General features: G+C 36.1%; 2 protein-coding genes and 1 long non-coding RNA gene across 4 annotated transcripts; 1 reads left to right on the forward strand and 2 right to left on the reverse strand.

The window, feature by feature from the left end:
- The first annotated feature begins 1,597 nt into the window (after positions 1-1,597).
- On the forward strand, positions 1,598-2,668 carry LOC113306387 (F-box protein CPR1-like). Its single transcript, XM_026555332.1, has one exon. It carries the CDS (start codon positions 1,598-1,600, stop codon positions 2,666-2,668), a length of 1,071 nt encoding a protein of 356 aa, XP_026411117.1.
- A 660-nt stretch (positions 2,669-3,328) lies between these two features.
- Positions 3,329-5,549, reverse strand: LOC113306389 (cytochrome P450 71A1-like). Its single transcript, XM_026555333.1, has 3 exons — positions 4,760-5,549; positions 4,018-4,166; positions 3,329-3,940 (listed from the first exon to the last, which is right to left on the reverse strand). The coding sequence occupies exons 1-3, from the start codon at positions 5,547-5,549 to the stop codon at positions 3,329-3,331; spliced, it is 1,551 nt and encodes a 516-aa protein (XP_026411118.1).
- Positions 5,550-6,992: 1,443 nt separating this feature from the next.
- Positions 6,993-10,511, reverse strand: LOC113306876. 2 transcript variants are annotated; one of them, XR_003338879.1, is made up of 5 exons: positions 10,316-10,511; positions 10,016-10,175; positions 9,365-9,501; positions 7,695-7,833; positions 6,993-7,509 (listed from the first exon to the last, which is right to left on the reverse strand). It is a non-coding gene; the product is annotated as an uncharacterized LOC113306876 (long non-coding RNA). The 2 variants fall into 2 exon arrangements; XR_003338878.1 differs by lacking the exon at positions 9,365-9,501 and having other exon boundaries at positions 10,316-10,497.
- Positions 10,512-18,953: the final 8,442 nt, after the last annotated feature.

An 18,953-nucleotide genomic window follows, 5' to 3' on the forward strand; every position in this document is an offset into this window, starting at 1 on the left:
AGATCTGTTGTCTTCTTGATTTGATGGAATCTCCGGATTACCAATATGTCCCAACAATTGAATTGCTTCATTAATCTCTTCTTGTTTCAAACATCTTTTAAATTGAAGGTTCCACGCCGAATTAGAACTCGCCCAAGAAATGACTTCTCCAATTGATGCTTCCTTTGCTTTACTGAGTTTCCACAAACGGGGATACTTAGTGCGTAAAGGTATCAAGCTACACCAACAATCACTCCAAAAACTAGTTTTGAACCCATTGTTGACAGAAGTACGGGTGTTTTGCTGAATAAGAGGTAGAGTTTCCATATATGCCTTTCCACAAACCTGTGCCATGAGCTGTAGAAACCTTTTTCGGGTACCAAACTTCTTCATTACCGCCATGCTTGTGGTGAATAATTTTCCTCCACAAATGGTCCTTTTCAACACCATATCTCCACATCCACTTAGACAACAGTGCCTTGTTTAAAATTTTAATCTTTTTAATCCCTAAACCACCTAGCTTCTTCGACTTGCAAACCCTGCCCCAACCCACCCAATGCAAAATCTTCTTCTCTGTTGTATCCCCCCATAAAAAATTCCTTATTATCCTTTCAATTCTCTTGGCCACTGAAACTGGAATAACACATAGTGACAATATATAGATAGGAATACTTGCTAGAGTACTCTTAATAAGTACTAATCTGCCACCTCTTGTTAGGTATTTCTTTTTCCAGTTAGCAAGTCTTTTCTCTATTTTTTCAATAATAGGCTCCCAGATTAATGTTTGTCTTTCCTTTGCACCAAGAGGAAGACCTAAATAAGAAAATGAAAGTTCACCGATGGCACATCCTAAATAGCTGCTGCCTGCACTCCCAAAAAATCTCTCTCTACATGGCCGCTCAATCTCTCTTTTTTAGGCTGATGATTCCATTGGATCGAAGCAACGACTCAAGAAACAAAACGTTTTTCAACCAAAAGAAATCATTTAAAATATGAAATATAAAACAAAATACGTCATTCTAAAACATAAGATAAATTTCATTGGATTGGACATTGGAGCAATGACTTTAGAAACAGAACCTTTGGCTATCAATATATAAAAAAAATTGTACAGGATGCTTTGGTTGTCGAATAATGGTTGGTTAAGCTTACTGTAGAGAAAAATGATGTTTTGGTTGTCGAATGATGTTTTTAGGCTGTGACTACGGTTTTATCTAGGAAATACAACGTGCATGCATGTTTTGGATAGCCTGTTATTATATGATCTTATGACTAGGCATAGGCTATGTCTTCAGGGCTTATCTAAGAAATACAACGTGCGTGAAGATAACAAATTCATTTTTGAGTCTAACTTGCTCTTCTATTTTCTTTTTCATTTCCAAACGCAGGTCGAACCCTCATTTTCCCTGTAGGTTTCCATTATTATTTCTCAAACTCTCAAGGAATTGTTGTTTCTGTCGTTAAAGATTGAACGGGTTCCATGGATTATTTCAAAATTCTCCCTTTAGAGATTATATTAGACATTTTAACTCGAGTACCAACTGAATCAGTCCTTGATTGCAAATCTATATGCAAAACTTGGAATCATCTTGCCTGTCATCATCCATTATTCTTTAAAATGCACTTGCATCATCTAAATAATCCTTCTGATGATTCTGATAAGTTAAGTTTTATTGCTTTTACATGTGATTGGAAGCCGGTTACTTATTTAAATGAAAATGAAAAATTTCACTATTTTGAATATAACGAGAATCATGAGTCAACAACATCCATCGAGAGAATTAAAAGATTTAGTTTTAGCCCACCGTTTAAAGATGCTCGCGTTATTGGTTCGTCTAATGGTTTGATCTGTGTTTCTCAAGGCCCAGAGGGAACTTATATCTGCAACCCCATCACAAAAGAATATGTTATGCTTTCAGAAATCAAGACAGATTGTGACCGGCAATATCATGATTGGACGAGTGGATTCGGTTATGTTTCTTCATCCAATGAATACAAAGTTGTAGGTATGTATCTAAATAATTGGGACCAGTATGCAGAAATCCACGTCTACACTCTAGGCAATGGTGATGGATGGAGGAACCTTGGAAAGTTAGATCTTGAGTTAGAGTTAAATACATGTCTTTGGTGTCACGGTGTCCTTGCTAGTGAAGCTCTTTATTGGAAGGATAATTTTAAGGAAATGATTGTGACTTTCGATTTGGCGGAAGAAAAGTTTTGTGAAAATATTTTACCACCTCCTTTAACACCAGATGGTGATTGGGAGACTAATTTTATAGGGGTTTTGAATGGGATTCTATTTATTGCTGCCTTTATAATTGCGGAAGGAATTGAGTTTTATGACATATGGCTATTAGCAAAGAAGAATGATAATCATGACGAGGGGGAGGAACATCAGTCCTTGGGATGGAGTAAAGAGTTTCGGATTGATGATGACGAATCAGTGGTAGCTCTTATGAAGAGTGGGGGTGTTTTAACTTTCGGTCACGGGAGGCTTCGTGGTCATTATCTCTACATTTGTGATCCAAAAGCTTCAACCTCGAAACCGCTTGCGGAATTCAAGGAACGGATTAATCAAGTATTCCCTCACAGGAACACATTAGTTTCATTGAAAGAACTAGGGGAAGAAGAAACAAAGGTAATGGAGTCGACTCAAATTGAAGAGACTAAAGCTTTGATTACCCTTTGAACCATATGGATACACACTTCTAAACTGGTATTCTCTGTTTCATTTTTCTGAAGTGGTTTCATATCGTTATTTATATGAACAAGAGATTCATCTTGGAATCGATAATGAAGCTTTCTGTGAACCTGATGCTATTGACATCGTCTTAGTGAGTTTTATACTGTAAACTATTGTTTGTCTTTGTTTATATCAACCATCCACCTCTATAAGAGTGTTATTTGTTGTTGAATAAGCTATATTAATTGCTTTGTTAATTGTGCATTTTCTTAGTAACTTGACCTTATATGAATGTGTGATTCTGTGATTGTGATTTTATATTTTAGGAAGCCACGACGCCCCTGTGAATTTCTAAATGGAAACTGCTTAACGGTTAGCAAGCATGTTTCTAAGAGAAAATTGCTCTTGCAGATGCGGTTCAGTTGTTCAAGTAAGATTAGATGTACAGTTGAGATGCATGTTAGGGTTGTTCGGTTCTAAAACTCAAGACGGCATGGAACTTGCCGAACATTTTTATTGCACACACAAACATTTTACAACCAAATAGAAAAACAGACAAAGCTTATTGAATACACGATCAAATCAAATTAACAAACAACAACAATGGCAAACCGAACTAAGAGACGACCAGCAAATCAATGAATGCGAATTCCACCTTCAGTCATTTCAGTGCAAGCTTGGAATGATATAGGTTCGATTTTTCTTGTAGACAGTAAGTCCAAAAGATTCATCCATCTCAAGATTGATTTGTTTACCTGAACCATCCAAAGGTAGTTTCCAGTCAAACCAAAACAAGAGATTAGCAAGAAGCAATTCAGAAGCTATTAAGCCAAACTGCATTCCAGGACAACCCCTTCTTCCAGCACCAAATGGTAGGTATTCAAAATGCTGTCCTTTATAATCGACAGGATTGTTAAAGAACCTCTCCGGGTTAAATTCTTCGGGATTTTTCCATGAGTTTGGATTATTTTGAATTGCCCATGAATTAACAAACACTCGTGTTTTTGCTGGAATATGAAATCCATTGATATTAGTCTCTTCACTTGATTCTCTTGGAACCAATAATGGGACTGGTGGATGTAGTCTAAGAATCTCTTTCACAACGCGTTTTACGTAAACCATGTGATGGATATCGTCTTCATCAACCCTTGATCTATCTCCAACTACTCGACGTACCTCTTCTTGAGCTTTCTTCATCATCTCTGGCTTCCTTACGAGTTCAACCATTGCCCACTCAACGACAACTGAGACGGTATCTGTTCCAGCTACGAACAAGTCCTGTTGCATGTACATATGCTGATTAGACATGCATGAACAATAGAGAATATATATCAGATGAATTAATTAATACTTACCAGGACAATAGCTTTGATATTGTCACGAACGAGAGTGATGCTGAGGGTTTTGTCTTTCTGAACACGAAGCAACGTATCTATAATGGTTTCATGATCATGATTTGAACTTCCTAGTTTGTTATTCAAATGATTTTCAATAACTTGATCAAAGAACGCATCTATTAGAGAATATATTATACTGCTTTACTTATTTTTATTAAGGAGAATATCTCCAGTGATGAAGCAGAATATCGGGTAGCAAATGTTGTTGCTGAAACAACATGGATTCGCAACCTTCTTCTAGAGCTCCATCTACCTTTACGACGTGCTACTATCGTGTATTGTGATAATGTAAGTGCGATATATATGTCTGGAGATCATGTTCAACATCAGCGCACTAAACATGTGGAGATTGACATAAACTTTGTTCGTGAACCCGTTCTTATCGGTGATATTCATGTCTTACACGTCCCGTCTGAAAACCAGTATGCTGACATCTTCACCAAGGGCCTTCCACGACAGCTATTTGTTCGTTTTCGTTCTAGTCTTAGCGTTTGCTCCTCTCCCGCTCATACTAAGGGGGTGTATTAGAGAATATATTATACTGCTTTACTTATTTTTATTAAGGAGAATATCTCCTATCATAATTATTGTAATGAGGAGATTATCTCCGCCATAACTTTTGTATTCCCAAAAGGGATACTATTGTTTTATAAAAAAAATCATGGTGAATAGAAATCACTAATCAAGTTATCATCAAATCCAAGAGCATCCATGTCTGCATGTGTCTTGTTCATCCTTCCAGTCAAGCCAGTGAGTATATCAACCCAACCAAACGCTGGAAAGTAATCCCCGACACTGAATGCTCCCATAAGCGTTAGTACGTCCCTTGTCAAGTGCCCGAGTCTGCTCGTACCGTCTGTTTCATCATACGACTTTCCAAAAGCAACTCTTGAGATCAAATTATTAGCAAGATTTAACAACAGTTCGGTTAGATTAATAACCGTGTCAGGCTTCAAGCTCAATACCTTTATCTTCTCAATCAAAAATCCGATTTCTTCCTTTCTTACAACTTCAAAAGATTGAACTCTTTTGGCACTTAAGAGCTCACTAACACATACCTTTCTTACTTCTTTCCAGTACTCACCATAAGGCGCGAAACCCACATCAGAACAGTTATAAAGAAGCTTCTTAGCACCTTTAGTAGCTGGTCTGTTCGCGAAAACAAGATCATGGGTCTTGGTGATTTCCTTAGCCATTTCTGGAGAAGAAACCACAAGGGTTTTAGCAGTACCCAGGTTCATGATCATTAAGGGACCATACTTGTTTGAAAGATCTCGGAGAGTTCGATGTGGAAGTGTTCCTAATTGATGAAAGTTTCCAATGATTGGAAGTTTCGGCGGAGATGGTGGTAGTTTACGTTTATCTCCACCAATGAACCAACGAAAAATGAAAAGAGAAATGATGATGGAAACGGTGATAGGAAGGAAGAGTGGACCTTGTTGTTGAACTTGAAACCATTGTAATGCTAACTGTAGTTGATTATAAGCCATTGATTTTAGTATTCTAGCAAGTTGGAATATGAAGGAAGAGTTGTACATATGTAGAGGAGATGATAATAAGGATATTGGAATATGAATGAGAACTTATAGAGAAGAGATGATAATGATATTGGGATATGAATCAAGACTTCTATATATAGAGAGAACTTTTAACTCTTACACCATATATAGTAAAAAGGATAGCTAGCAGTGGTAATTTTTTGACAGATGAGTTCTATTTTTTTATTTGCCCATTAAAATTTTCGATCTGGTAGGGTAATTTTAACTCTCCCTTGCTTGACTTTCAGTTGAGCAGACTTTTGGTAGGGTATTTTTCTGAACCAACTACCAAGTGAGAAAAAAAATCATTTCACCTTTTGATGATTAAAGTAATAGCAATGCCCATTTTGATTGTGTGTAGACAATATATACCAGCCTGTCGGACTCGGATTGAAAAGATAAGAAGAAGAAGAAAAAGAAAAGGTTAATAATGTAATCCTATTATTGGTTGCAGTTACTGCATGTTTAAATGCCACTGTTTTATTTTGTATGTGTAGTTGTTGTAGTGGGCTCGAATTGCCCATGCATCATGCAAATCTTACAAATCAACCAAAAGTTTGAAGGAAAAAAGATCGATCATTAAAGCAAAAATCATTGATCAAAACGCGACATAAAAGACCTAAATCACCCTAAACGAAGATTGAGTTGCTATAATGTTAATCCAATAATACACAAAAGAACTGCTAAAGGCCTAAAGCTAATCTTATATGGTCCTAGAGATCAAGTTCCAGGTTTATCTCTTCTGAGGCTAAGGAAACTCTGATATAATTAGTAGGAGTAGTACGTAACTTAGCACAAGACACTCAAAATATGCTTTATTGCCTAATTACCTCGACATTGGAATTCTCCTAGGATGAAGGGGAGTGAGTCTCATCATTTTATTTTAGTTTTGGTATATACAGGTACCTGGCTGTAACCCCTCCTTTTCCTACAACATCTCATCTTGTTGAATGAAGTTTAATAGTTTAGTCCACCAGGCCCATCAGGTTTGAATGAAGTTTAATAGTTTAGTCCACCAGGCCTATCAGCTTTAGTCAACCGAGACAAGAAATTTAGCCCAACATAAAAACACAAACCAAATGTGTGGCTGTGTATATGCATGTCTAAAGTCTAAACTAGCTAATTTTGGCACACCATATGTTTCATTTTGACTACTAAAATAATGTATGAAAATACTAGACTTCCGCGGGGCATGGGTCGACTAAACCTGGTTATAGCCCCCTTTTTTCCTACAATATCTCTATTATAAATGACGTTCTACAATTTTACAACCAGTTTTTTGTTTTTTTTTGATCAGAATTTTACAACCAGTTGGGAGCTTCATTTCATTGAAAGACCTAGGAGAGGAAGATGCTAAAAGAATGTGAAATCCGGTTCAGACGAGTATTTGCGTCTATATACATGAGGTTCCACAATTCTACAACCACTTATGGGATTACTTCCACCCTTTACAGAATGTCATATTTGGTGCTTCAAAAAATAAAAAAATTGGTGCCTACACTGTGGATATTAAGAAACGAATTCCTAGCTGTCCTCGTCACATTTCCTTTCTATTAATTTGGTCATGCACTCTTGCACAAGGGGCACTGTTGCTCGACTACGTGAACTTCAAAATCACTATTCTTTATTTTCATTTTATTACGAACTATGAATTTATTTAGAAGAAGGATTTACATTAAGGAAGTGTCTAAGTTCGCCGATTATTGAAAGAACCCATGAAGGCAGACCTTGATTCCAATATTCAGTACTACCTGAGAACACCTTTTTTATCTTCATATTGGCGCATGCTTCCCTAACAATATCCCGGACGTTGCAAGAGATCGAGGGGTATACCTTCATATTTGAGATCGTTTTTGTTCTACTCGACTGCTCTGTCCAATTCAACAGAGTGAACTACCATTAAGGAGTTTCCCTGCAGCAGTTAAGAAGATGTCAGAATTCCAACCCAATGAAAACGCATAAAAATAGACTACAGTCATGAAAGACAAACCTACTAACAAGATAAGATATAAACTTGACTCAATTTAAAACAAAAAAGAGTCCAAGATGGAATCGTTTCCGTCCTAATAAGCTAATTTGATGGATTTAGTTTTGTACCTGTTGTGCCGATGTTTTATAACAAACAACTTCTGATTCTCTGGCAAAGCAATGTTACGACCGCCTGCCTCACTATATGTACAAGGGTGTAACCACACAAAACCACTTTTCCATCAATTGGTCATTTGTTCATGTTGACCTGAAATCCAATGAAAACTTCAGTGAGAAAGAAATCAAGTGAAATAAAAAAGTAAAGCATAAATACTAACAGAGAATATAAGTCTCTATAGAGGATCCAACCAAAATGACTTGATTAAATAAAACAACGCAACAAAAGTTTCCTGCAATAGGTCTCCATGAGCGAAATCTAAAATAAATAAGCTCAACATTTGAGTTAAGAGACCAAATTTAACAGCTAATTTCAACCTTTCAGGGAAAACTCTAATATGATTGGCTCTTTTCCGTTTTTGCATCAGAGCTCGAGGACAACATTAAGTCTACAGCACGAGTAGCAGGTACATATGGCTCATGTAATGGCCTAGTGGGTCAGATATTGCGAAATGAAATGGTAAACGCGGAAAGCAGTTAAAAAATATACAAAATTTCCACACCCGTGACAGTTAAAGCATCCTAACAGGTTTCTTGCTGGAAATTGAAACATGTATAGTAGTGTATTAAATAGCACGAAGAATCATTATTCATTAGGTAAAAGTGATCACATACAAATGAAGATCAAAGAGACAGGACTATGCTACAAAGTGCTCAAGCAAAAAAAATCCTGTATGAAACCAAATTTGTCAGCACATCTCAAAAATCACTTAATGCCCTGATGTAGGTACAGGGTGGAGCCAAGACTTATATGCTATGGGGTCAAATAAATTTTGTTCCGATACTCACAAAAAAAATAAAAATTGATCCATATTTAGCTACAGTTGAAAACTCGCACGGTATAAAAAGTTTACCACTTTCACGATAGCACTTCTCAATAGCACTAGCAATCCCATTGTGGATACATCATTTCTAGTAGTTCCCTTCCTCACACCCATGCCTAACCACTAAACATATAATTGGGCATTTTTCAATCTTCATCATAAACTACTTTTTTCAAGCACTTCTCAAGCTATAGAATTGTGAACTTGCGTCAAAATTAAAGTTGTATTGTGAACTGACTTCAAGGTTTAATAGGATGATGTGAAATCCAAAATCCCTCTCCCTCCATCCCTGTGCAGGTAGGAACCCATCATACCCTATACTTGGTTAACCTAAAGTAAGAATCCTCTGCATCTCATTATCATTTCCAACTTAATTTGTTACAAGGGACGGCAAATACAGATGACCATCACATGCCATTGATACCAACAGCAGTCATATGCATCAGGTCCAACTAACTTTCGCTGTTAGGATCTCAGCCTCATATTTTACATGTTTTAATGTGCATCCTCGGAAGGAGTCTCGCATGAAAATGCTCTTCAGAAGAACATTCCTTCTCAACACCTTAAATTAACAGGTCTCTGAACAACAACGCATTTACTAAGTCTTTAACTTTATGAAAAGCATTAAGTATTTCAACTATCCACTATTTAGAATTTCACCGGAACAGCTTTACACCAGAGAACATTACAATTCACATCCCTAAAACTTGTTTGCCTTTAAAATCCTCTCCTAAAACTCGGGGAATTGGAAAAAAATAAAAGAGAGAGAGAGAGAGAGAAAGAAAGGGGGTTTGGGACCTTATAGAGATTGATCTTTGTGATTTGATAGGAAACACTAGACTAAAGAGTGTTCCACTCCAAATGCTCCATCATTTATACTCACACTCCTTCACATACTGTCCTGTCCGAAACTTTCTTGGGTGTAACGCCATGTTCTGCAATTCAGATGGTTCCTGATAATGTTGAGACTTGTTCCACCGAGGAGAAAAGACCAATCAAACAACAACAAAAACTGTATATGCATCACATAACAGCCAAATCTTAAGCACGAGACTCAACAAGGCAGCATCTATCTGGGTGGCAAAATTAGACGAAAGGATACTAATAAGTAATAACAAGAAAGCATTCCCTATATTCAAGGTAAATGCACTCGGTGTGGGACACAATTTTGGATGAAACCTAGGAACACTGCTCCGTAACACACACATTATGTAGTGAGACTAGTCAATTTTAGTTAATGTAGATGTTTTGCAGAATCAAAAGAAACATCACCTACTTCAGCTAGCCAGTTAAAGTCAGTACTGGAATACAATTACATTGGATTTTGTAGATGTTTTATTAATGATAGGGTTTAACAGTTGAATTCACCTGAAGAAAAACTAAGTAACAAATCTAGGCTATTTTTAAGTAAGTAACCAGTGAGAAAAATCAGCTAGTTTAGTATCTCACCTTAAATTGTGAAATGAAGCCGTCTAAGTAATCCAATAGATAACTACATGGCCTTCGTCATCAAGTCAAAAACCCTTGGTACAGAAAATCATTGAGACTTATGTCAGAATGGATATCCCTGTTATCGCATTCTCCCAATCCGGAAATCAATTCTTCACGGCTGTCATTTATTATCAACTAAACTGTGTGAAAATTCTAATAAGAAAATCGTTGAAAAACCCTAATTAGAAATAGCACAGTTTCAAAAACAACTGTAACAACAATTAACAGAAAAAAAGTTAGGGTTTCAGGAAACCATACCTTTTTGATGTTGCCTTTGTATTCTTGTCCACCATTTCTTCAACAGAAACAATCCCCTGCATCTTCATCTTCACCCTTTCTTTAAAAACCAGAAATTTCACTACCAGAAATAAATCGTATTCCGCTCCCGTCATTTTCTTCTGCAACCGTTAACCCCGATGTGTTTCTTTGATTTTTAATCTTTACAGATGAGGGGACATATCCGTCTTTCCAATTTAAAGTACAGAACAGGTGTCAATAGAAGAACAAGGTAGCATTAAAAGACTATTGTGTCTTGTCGAACAGCTGTACCTGTTTTTCAAGGGGTGGGGCACCTACTGGATGAATGGTGGGAAATCATTGGGTGCGAAAGTGGGGAGGATTCTCGGGATGCGTAGCAGCTCCGACAGCTGTATATTATCTTTACGATTTACGAGTTTAACTGGTTTCAACTGTTGACTTTTCGTTCTCAGAAAAACGGTCTACATAAGCATATCGGCCCATTAAATTGGGACATTCCCATAGACGTTTTTTTTCTTTCTTTTTTGAAAATGAAATGTTGTAGTAAGGCAATAATCAAAAACAAGGAAAAATCAAATAAGCAAAAGTTATTGATACTTAGCTCCTTTATAATGGAAGTGATCGATTTGATGAAACGAATGAGCTTTCGCCCGGCTACACTCAAGAGTGATGTTATAGCCCTCACAGGACGGATATCTCCAGGATAAAACACCCTAATACACCTACTACTAGCATATGTAGTAGATGCTCAACTTCAGCTTGGCAACTCCGAAAAAACCATAAAGGAAAATCTCGAACGCTTGAGAAAACAATATAAAATATTTTTTTCCCTTGGGAGTCCTTCTAAATATAGAGCAACCCCTTTCTCATAGATTTTACAAAAGTAGTGATTTTGTTTATATAATTGACAAATACAACTTAAGAAGAAAAACTCCCCGATGTGGGACTAAAAGCTTTATATAGTTTCTTAAAACTACTAAAAATTGGAAATTCCACAATGTGGGACTAAAAAGTTTCATTCACAAAAGAAAACAATAAATTATAATTTTTTATTAAAACTTTAAACAATTATTTTTTTTATTAATCGTTTTCCAACAATCCCCCACAAGAATGAAAACTCAATAAAACATGAAAACACAGATAGATCTTGGTAAGTCAACATCCCAACCTCACGATCCAAACAGACTGATTGTGCAAGTGTTGAAATCATACTAGTCATTTGTACGTCCTCTCCCTCACACAAAAGTGTGTTGACCCTAGGGTGATACTATGGATTGCATAAATCATAATAGTATTGAGAGCTTTCATCTTTAGTTCTCACATGGTGAGACTATAGGTATATTTCACCAAAGTGAAAAAGCATGAACTAGTGAACCCTTAGTGACCTTTAGGTCCTAAGTTCCAGTAATACCAAAACCATCAAAACGAAAATCACATAAAAAGCGCAGGAAATACCATTTTAGGCATAGGTGTCCATGAGGTCTTGAACCTTTACTTAGTGAGATATTACCGGAATTACTTGCTAGAGACAGTGAACTATGTCTTGAACTGCTAGCATTTGATGTAATTCGCGATAACAACCACGGGTGATATCTCCAAGATTGCTGCCAAGCTCGTGCCATTTTTTCCAATTTGGCCCTGGACATATCCTGTTTCTCAGAATGCTCTAGAGAATCAAAGCTCATATTCTCATAGGAAGCGGCCCACTTCCTCATTCAGATAGGTGAGTTTCCATAAAGAGTGTTACTGCTACACCCCACTTCAATCTTAAATTGAAACTATAGAACTCATTAAGACTTCTTAAAAATCATCATTCACATGCAGTCACACTATCACGTCTACACCATAGGGAAGGGACAGAGAATAAAATTCTCTAATAGTGTTTACCTTTACCCACCACAAATTAGTTGTCTCATTCGAAACCTTGATCTTGGGATCTCCAGTCAGCAAGGTTGAGTATCCTTCATGGAAGTTTAATTTATGAGCTTAAGCCCCTTCCCCCTCGATGCATTTCTGACTATCTCTTGGGATAAACCTTTCGTCAAAGATTGCGTGATATTCTCCTTGGACTTTATCCAATCAATGGAAATAATGCCGACTGAGATTAGTTATTTTCAGCTTTAGCTATTATAGCTTGGTTAACACAACGTATAGATATAGCTGGCACATGCCTATGCCAGAGAGGAATGTCTTCTAAAAAGCATCTTAGGCACTCGACCCCTTCTCGTGCTTTATCTAACTCAATACTCTCATATTCCATAATGAATTGAGCAATATATGTTTGTTTGTAAATCTTCCAAAAAAACCCTGATGCTAGAGTGAAACATATCCACTCGTAGACTTAGACTCCTCTGAGTCAACTATCCAGTTTACATCACAAAGTCCCTCAAGGACAGCAAGATACCTTTGATAAATCAAATAAAAGGTAATAGAGTATTTTAGGTACCATAATACTCTACTCAGTGCATCTGAATGCTATTGCTCTGGACTACAATTATATCTACTTAACTTACTCACAATATAGGCAATGTCTGGACTCTTACAGTTCATTAAATTCATCAGACATCCTATAACTCTTGAGTATTCAAGTTAAGATACTCCATTACCCTTTTTTTCTTGAGTCTACAAGAATAATCGTACGGAGTACAAGCAGGCTTACAATCACACTGATTGTATCTCTTAAGCACAAATTCAAAATATGAGAATGACTAAGACTACATATGTTAGATTATTTTCTAATCCTCATCCCTAAGATTACATCAACAGGGCCTAAGTCTTTCAAGCACGTTCTCATTCAGCGCATGTTTTTAGTGGAATTAATCACATCTATGTTTGTATCAAGTATAAGCATATCATCAACATACAAGCATACAATCACACAGGCATCCTTAACAAGTTACTTGTAATATACTTGTCAGATTCATTAACTTAAATCCACTACACATTATCATATGATCAAATTTTCCATGTCACTGTTTACGTGCTTATTTATAAACCATACAAAATTTTGTTCAACTTACAAACTTTGTCATCATAACCTTTCACTACAAAGTCCTCAGGTTGGTCTATGTAAATTTCTTTATCTAATTCACGATTTTAGAAAGTTGTCTTAACATCCATCTGATGTATCTCTAATTTTTTATGACAACAAAACAATTAGCATCTCAAGGAAGTAAATCTCGTCACATGTGAATAAGAATCAAGGAAATATACACCTTCTTTTAGTTATAGCCTTTAGCTACCAACTTAGCCTAATAAATTTTCTACAGTTCCATATACCTAATGTTTCCTCTTAAAGACTCATTTACATCTCATGGTCTTATTCTCTGGAGGTAAACTATAAACCTCCCAAGTCAGGTTCCGCCGGACTGAGTCCATTTCACTAAATGAAGCTTCTTACCAGAATGGGGTTTCAGTAGATATCAAGGCTTCTTTACAAGTCCAGGGCTTAGACTAAGCTAGGCATGTTATGAAGTCGGCTTCATAAGAAGTCTCAAGTCTAATTTTTTACTTCTCTTAGGCTCAACCTTAACTTCATCTTCCTTTAAGATAAGTTCTGACTATTTGAAAATAAATCTAGGGGATCAACAACACATCTCTAATGAGGTACAGGTTTAAGAATAAACATGTTCAAAGAACTCAGCATCCCTAGATTATGTAATAGTATTCACAACAAAGTCAGAAAAATCACACCAAAGTATGAAAAATCAGAACACACACCAAAAATCTATATGTAGAAGTATACTCAGCATACCTTATATGAAGACACAATCAACATTTTTGGTTTCTATCTAGTTCTTTTAGGAAGAGGAATGAAATCTTAGTCAAACACCCCCACACTTTGACATATTCATAAGAAGGTCATCTACCTTTCCATAAATCATATGGAGTTTCATCTGATCCTTAAGGGTACTATATTCAGGATATACTAGTTAAGAGGACTGCCTCCTCCCACAAGACCGCAGTAATCCTGAACTAATCAACATGGCAATTATTATCTCCTAAGGATCTTATATTATGTTCAAGGCTTCTAATTGGTTTCAACTTCAGTTTATCCATCTTAAGGCTTCTAAGGCATCATCCTTATCCCTAAGCAAGTATACAAGATAGTACCTCGTACAATCATCTACGGAAGTTATAAACCATCTTTTACCATAGTGGTTTTGGGTTGAACTCATGTCAACTAGGCCTAACTGAATTAATTCTAAGGGATTAGAATTACTATGAACATTTGTGCTAAAAGATTTTATGCAATTCATTTCACTTTTGTGTTCAAGATCCAAACTAAATTTGGGTACGAAGCCTATGCTAGGCAGTTTATGCATTGACTTATAATTTTACGGTTCCAAGTCTACCATGCAAAACATTCAAAGACACACAAAGAAAGCACAAGAATCAACTATGTTCACTTCATCAGATTTTCCTTTAAACTTATATAGACCCTAAGTCCTATAACTGTTGCCTAAAAAATCAATACCCTTAGTTATAACAAGTTTTCCACATTTAATTAAGATCTTCAATCTTTTACCATCTTCAAGAGAACAAGATACAAGATTCTTCATATGCTCGGAACATGAAAACTTCATTCAGTGTGAGAATATTACAGATATGAGCTTATGCTCGACCTTTCCCTTTTATGCAACCTCTGTCGCAGATGAGTTACTCATATAGAGTTTCTCGACATCCCTTATCCTCTGATAAGAGGTGAACAGGTCTCTGTTTCAACAAACATACTTAGTGGCTCCAGAGTCCACCCACCAGTCTCTCATTGGTTATTAAAATAACTTCCGACATCATGTCAATGAACTCGTTCTAATTTGTTTCAACTAAATTAGCATTAACTTTCTACTTATTAAGGTTTTATGTTGTCTACACTTTACTGCCGTATGGCCAGGAATTTTACAAACATAACAATCACCCTTAATTAAAGTAATGCCGGATTCAGTTTTATGAAACATACCTTTATTATAAAGACTATGCTTAGAGTTGTGTTTGATGTTCTCGCCCTTGTCATCTTTGGAAGACTTGTGTTCATCCACATGCGCCTGGTAGTCATGTTCCTTTTCAATTTCATGTCACAAACGTCGTTTATACTCTGACCACGGACACGGTAATTTCCCAATCACCTAATACACCATATCTCACAAACCTTAGTTCAGATAAAATATGAGTTTTGAAGATAATTTCTAGATTTATAAACTTCGTTTGAACCACCATATCAAAAACCTCATGGTTACCCCATAAAAACTACTTTAGTTAACAACAAAATTCTGTCCATCAGAATTTTTCAGGAACGTTTCTCAGTTTTGTAAAATATCAAAAAAAAAAAAACTTTTACAACTCCAAAAATTCTGAAATTTTACGTGGGTAACTATCAGGATGTCTACTACGTTGTGTCAAAAGGGTTCATCGAAATTCCTTCTTGGTTAAGAGATAAACTCGAAACTCTACAGCTGACCAATAAATCGTTTTTGTTTTTCACTCCACAATTAACATCCATGATTCACAAACCAACCAACCATTTTTGATTATTACAAATACTAATGTCTTAAGATTGTTGGATGCAATAATCAAAAACAAGGAAAAATCAAATAAGCAAAAGTTATTGATACTTAGCTCCTTTATAATGGAAGTGATCGATTTGATGAAACGAATGAGCTCTCCATATCTCCGCAACAGCAACAAGGCAAAACTTTGGAAAAAACAGAGTGAGTCACGTGTTCAACACGTTGCCCTTAAGACATTAGCGCCCGGCTACACTCAAGAGTGATGCTATAGCCCTCACAGGACGGATATCTCCAGGATAAAACACCATAATACACCTACTACTAGCATATGTAGTAGATGCTCAACTTGAGCTTGGCAACTCCTAAAAACCATAAAGGAAAATCTCGAACGCTTGAGAAAACAATATAAAATATTTTTTTCCCTTGGGGGTCCCTCTAAATATAGAGCAACCACTTTCCCATAGATTTTACAAAAGTAGTGAATTTGTTTATATAATAGACAAATACAACTTAAAAAGAAAAACTCCCCGATGTGGGACTAAAAGGTTTATATAGTTTCTTAAAACTACTAAAAATTGGAAACTTCACAATGTGGGACTAAAAAGTTTCATTCACAAAAGAAAACAATAAATTATAATTTTTTATTAAAACTTTAAAAAATTATTTTTTTTTAATCGTTTTCCAACAATTAACTCTGACAATAATATTCTAATGTCAGACTAACAAATTGCATTTAAACCTTCAATACTGCTTCTCCTCTCATGTAGTCTTCATAGTACATCAATGTTTCTCTTTTCTTCTATATCTATATATATTCTGAATTCTATCTTCCCGGTATCCTTCGCACAAAAATGCTTTTAAGCAAATCAACGATAACATTATCATAGATTAGTAAAAACAACTTAATTTTGAGAAACGTTGATTAATTTCATAAAGGAAATCTAAACAAGACAATTTTTTTCAAAACCTCTACCATCAATTCTCTCTAGGAAGCACCCGAAGTATGGCCAACAGATCAACCGGAAATGCATCATGTATCAAGAAAGTTCAACAGCATGACTGTCATAGAACAGAGCAATAAGAGATCGAATTACCCCTCATTATTCATAAATAAGCAGATACAGAAACTTAACGAAAAATCACAGAAACACTACCTGGAAATAGTCGCGAGGAATTTAGTTGGAAAGCTTTGAATCTTAAGTGCTCTATTGTACATCCTAGTGATTTTGGTGATTTGAAATACTATGAACATCAACTATAGTGGTGGTATGCTTGGTGTCTGTTCTAGTGGTATGAATGGCAGAGTCATGGACTCTCACAACCAAGTTGGTGACATTAGTACAGACGAAGACGAAATGATTAGATCATATCAAATGATGGAAGCTTTGGAAGGGTTTCAGAGCCAATTTTGGTTCATCGTCGACAAAAATAGTCCACCTGCTACTATTCCTAAATCAGATGACAACGTAATACATCAGGATGCACCTCTTGGGAAAGATTATAGCAATCCGAAAATTAATCAAATTATGATGCCAAGAGAAGTTACACCACCTGCACTGGAGGAATGTTATGGGTGAGGTACTGGTACCCTTGAAGATATTGTTATGGGTGCTAATAGAAGTGCTTTTGGAGAAGAAAGGATGAGACAAGATCAAATGTGGGCAAAGCTGGAAGAGTTGGAAAGCGATCTATTGTCTGAAGACGCGACCAATTTACCTACTATTTCTCAACAAAATGAAATCATATTCAATCAGATAACGAGTAAGCTTCACGATTGCTGCGTCACAAAAAATAATGTGAATCAGATGATGATGGAACGACTTCCACCACCCGTACTGGAGGCGCCATCTTATGGTGGTGATACCCTTGAAGATATTGTCAACAGTGTTAAGTGTTGGATAAATATTTTCGTTACCGATTCTCCAATAATGCAACTCATGTATCATCTACCGATCTGTTACGACTCTTTGTAACATGGTTTTCACTTGTGTATTACGTCTTGTAATACCAACAACAAAACAAGAAAAGAATGATAGAAAAGAGATGATCAATCATAAAACTCAAACAAACTTATTTGGGTGTATTGAAGCGAGTAATCTCTTTGCTTAAGACATTTGATGCCCTATATATAATGTTGTTACAGATTTAGCGGCATATGTCTCCAACATTCAAAAATACCTCGATGTTTTTCGCAGCACTTCGATAATACCGAACAACGACCGCGAATAGATGTAGCACAAACTCTTCTTTAACTCTTGTAGATAACATGCAGACTCTAAAATTTCTAGTACTAGTTTATTACTCTAAAACACATCATATGCAATGGAGAATATGTGGGGTTTATATAGGTTTAGAAGTGACTCTTGGAGAAATCCTTTCATGAAGAGTCATAACCCTTAGTGGAGAGTCACATCCCTTGGGATAAGACACAACATATTGAAAAGGCTTGAGTGAGTGGACACATCCATTTACACTAGCTAACTAATTACTCCCTCCATTTCTAAAAAACAGTCAAGTTTCTTTTTTTGGGTATGTCAAAAAAATAGGCTTGTTTACATATGTGGAAAGTCAAATGTTATGATTTTACTAATATATCCATAGAGGGACCATTTCTCTTTCTCCATTTTCTCTCCTAATACAAAAGAGGAACCACTTCTCTCTCTTTCTCTAATAACAAATGAGTGGGAACCAAAGAATAAATTAGAAAAAAACATGGAAAAGTAGTTCAAATGATTATATTCAAAACGGAGAGAATAACTCATATTTATATTCAAAATTCCAACACTAAGTCTTTCAGGATGCCCTCGACTCCTATGTTCCAGTGAATATCGATTCCCCAAACCGTGTCTATCCACCGATGATTTATACCATGTATGATTGCCTAATTTCATGAGTATACCATGTATCGATTCCCTTAATATGCGATTGGGGTTTTCTTTTTTGTGTGTTTGTGTCTCTGCCCCTGGAGCCTAAAGTTATGCTTAAAATGGTTTTAATCTCATGTAATGGCATTACGCATAAACGTAATCAAACTGACCTTAGTTATTTATTTTGAAATTGTGTAGTTTCTTTTGCATGCCATTTTCCATTTTGATTTTCTTTTGCATATCTAGCCATATACAGTTGTTCTT

The sequence above is a fragment of the Papaver somniferum genome, chromosome 8 (genome assembly GCF_003573695.1).
Source record: "Papaver somniferum cultivar HN1 chromosome 8, ASM357369v1, whole genome shotgun sequence".
Lineage (NCBI taxonomy): Eukaryota > Viridiplantae > Streptophyta > Magnoliopsida > Ranunculales > Papaveraceae > Papaver > Papaver somniferum.